This window comes from Chanos chanos, chromosome 13 (assembly GCF_902362185.1).
Source record: "Chanos chanos chromosome 13, fChaCha1.1, whole genome shotgun sequence".
NCBI lineage: Eukaryota > Metazoa > Chordata > Actinopteri > Gonorynchiformes > Chanidae > Chanos > Chanos chanos.
In genome coordinates, this window is record NC_044507.1 from 10594544 (window position 1) to 10597043 (window position 2500).

Consider the following 2500-nt stretch of genomic DNA (forward strand, 5'->3'; position numbering starts at 1 on the left):
CCACTGTGGTGCTGTTATACAGGGAACAGTGCAGTGTGGGCCGGTTTCTCTGATTCAGTGATACTGGCCTAACATGAGTGGATAGGAACTGGAGTGTTGTGGGTGAACGCCCAGTTCAGCTGAGTGGAGTGTGTAGTGTTTTCACTTGTTTTTGGTCTGTGACTACTTTGGAAATGACGTCACATGAACTGAGGAGTGGGTGCTTTTGTAGATGTTTACTTTAACACAGACCTGCAATTCTCATTTAATAAGAGACTACCTCTTTTTCAAAAAAATCTGCGAATATAGCCCAAATAAACGTATTATGGATTTCTATATATCTATACTGTGTATCACTGCTTTTACAGGATTTGCATCTGTCTTTTAAATGATATTTTTTTAAATTGCTTTTTAAACTATATTAATGAGTATAGGTTTTCTTATTTTATAGGTACCATTTTATGTGTGTAACTGCAGGTGGTTTTGACAGAGAATGTGCATAGTTCTCAAAATCAAGTCAAATTCTGCTTCTGCTTCTGAAATGTGTATGTGTGTGTGTGTGTGTGTGTATATGCGGGCGTTCGTGCGTGTGTATGTGTGTGTATATATGTGTGTGTGTGTGTGTGTGTGTTTGCTTGCCTGTGTTCTCAGGTGAACGGGTGGAGAATAAACAGGTGCTGGTGAATAAGTCCATGCCCACAGTCACCCAGACGCCACTGGAGGGCAGTGCCCAGCCTGGCCAGCCGCAGTACAGAGACGTGCCCATAACGTGAGTGTGCCTCCCTCACGCTGTCTCTGTGCGCTGTCCTGCACATGTGTAGAGACGCTACTCGCGAAGAGCGTCATTCGCTAACTGCAGACAACAAATTGAGGGATTTTTTTCGTCGTAAGCTGTCTATAACAACCACGAGGAACTTTTTTTTAGTTAATGAAATTGAACTGTTATATCATGCCTAAACCAAGAAGATTGGTCTACATCTAGTGAAACAATGACAGTCCTGTTCTATAGAGATCCTGTCACAATAACATGAAGTTTTATTTATTTATGTATTTATTTATGCTTGACACTCACTGTCATAAGGTTTTGATTGTTAACGGTACGTAAGAGTGAATTGACTTTATCTCTGCTTCCCCGGGGCAGGTATAAAGGTGCCACAGACTCGTATATCGAGAAGGTGATGATATCGTCCAACGCTGAGGATGCTTTCCTCATCAAGATCCTGCTCCGCCAGACCAGACGCCCCGAGATCGGAGACAAGTTCAGCAGTCGACACGGCCAGAAAGGTGCGGTTACCTCTGCGTCTACCTCGCCCAAATCCAACGATACACGCAACCGTCACTCTCTCTGAACCCTGCTCTTCTCCGCTGCTTTGTATTCTCTGTGTGTAGCTGGAGCTAACAGCTTCAGTTCTGTTCTAGTACTTTCTATAGTAACACACTTCTGGTTGCTTTTATGTGAGTGGAAGAACCTCATGCAGTAAATGTGTGTGACCATCCTGCGATAAGCAGTCTGGTTCCAACGCTGATTGTCTCAACTAGGGTCCCACTGTCCTCCCCCCAACACCCCCCACCACCCCACTACCCCCCCCCCAACTCTCTCCAAACTTTGAAGGGCTGTTTTTCAATTAATTAGCCTTTTGTCCTTCACTAGACTATGCAAATTTATTACACCACTGCCGAGCTGAACCACTCCTGGGAAAAAGAGTTTACAGCTTCCATTGTTTCAGTGGACCTCTGCTAAGAGAGGGAGTCAGTGTGATGTTTTAATCAGAGAGCTAACTGGCTAACTGGCGCCATACAGAATTCACTCATTTCGTTAGGGGGGGGGTGGACCCCAGGCACTCATCACAGAGTGACAGTGAGGAAGGGGTCAGTGAGGGGTTAGCAGCAAACAGGCTACAGAGATGCTATTTATTGCTGTTTTTTTTTTAAAGGGGGGGGGGGGCTTTTGGTATTTAAAGGAGTAGCTAAGTATTGGCGTATTGAAGTAACGGGGCGCTGCTAATTGTTTTTGATGAAGGACGGTTCAGTTCTCTGAATCCTTGTTTGTTTGAAGTGGAGGGGTAGTCCTGCATTCATCCACTCTGTGTGTGTGTAGAGTTGAGCATTCTTTTTTTTTTTTTTTTTCTTTTTTTAAAATGTGTAACTAAAGCGAGTAAGATGCCTAATGTTGTGGAGACTTGTCAACATCACGTTTTGCTGTCGTATTGGAGTAGAGCTTTGGAAAGTGCACATCTGTTGTTGATGCGTAACTCATAGTATAGGAGTGGATCTTAATGTCATCAGTCACATAATCTATTATTATTATTATCAGCTATTTAAACAGCTCATCGCAAGTCGCAGGTTAATAGTAAATTTGTCATTTTTGTGGGGTTACAGACACTTTTGATTGCCTTTAATACTCTGATTTCAGCAGGCAGTTATGCGTGGTGACTGTTAGCGTGTTTAGTCAAACACGACTGACATAACGTTCACATATACTCAGTACATTGAGACAAATTTTTACTGTGAGGACTTGTTT

General features: G+C 43.2%; 1 protein-coding gene across 1 annotated transcript in view; it reads left to right on the forward strand.

Annotated features, from left to right (window-relative positions):
• Positions 1 to 2500, forward strand: part of polr3b (polymerase (RNA) III (DNA directed) polypeptide B) — a 23595-nt gene that overhangs the window by 16140 nt on the left and 4955 nt on the right. The window contains exons 22-23 of the mRNA XM_030790125.1: positions 631 to 748; positions 1121 to 1263. Of these exons, the coding sequence (XP_030645985.1) occupies positions 631 to 748; positions 1121 to 1263 (261 nt within the window). The remainder of the gene's footprint in view (positions 1 to 630; positions 749 to 1120; positions 1264 to 2500) is intronic.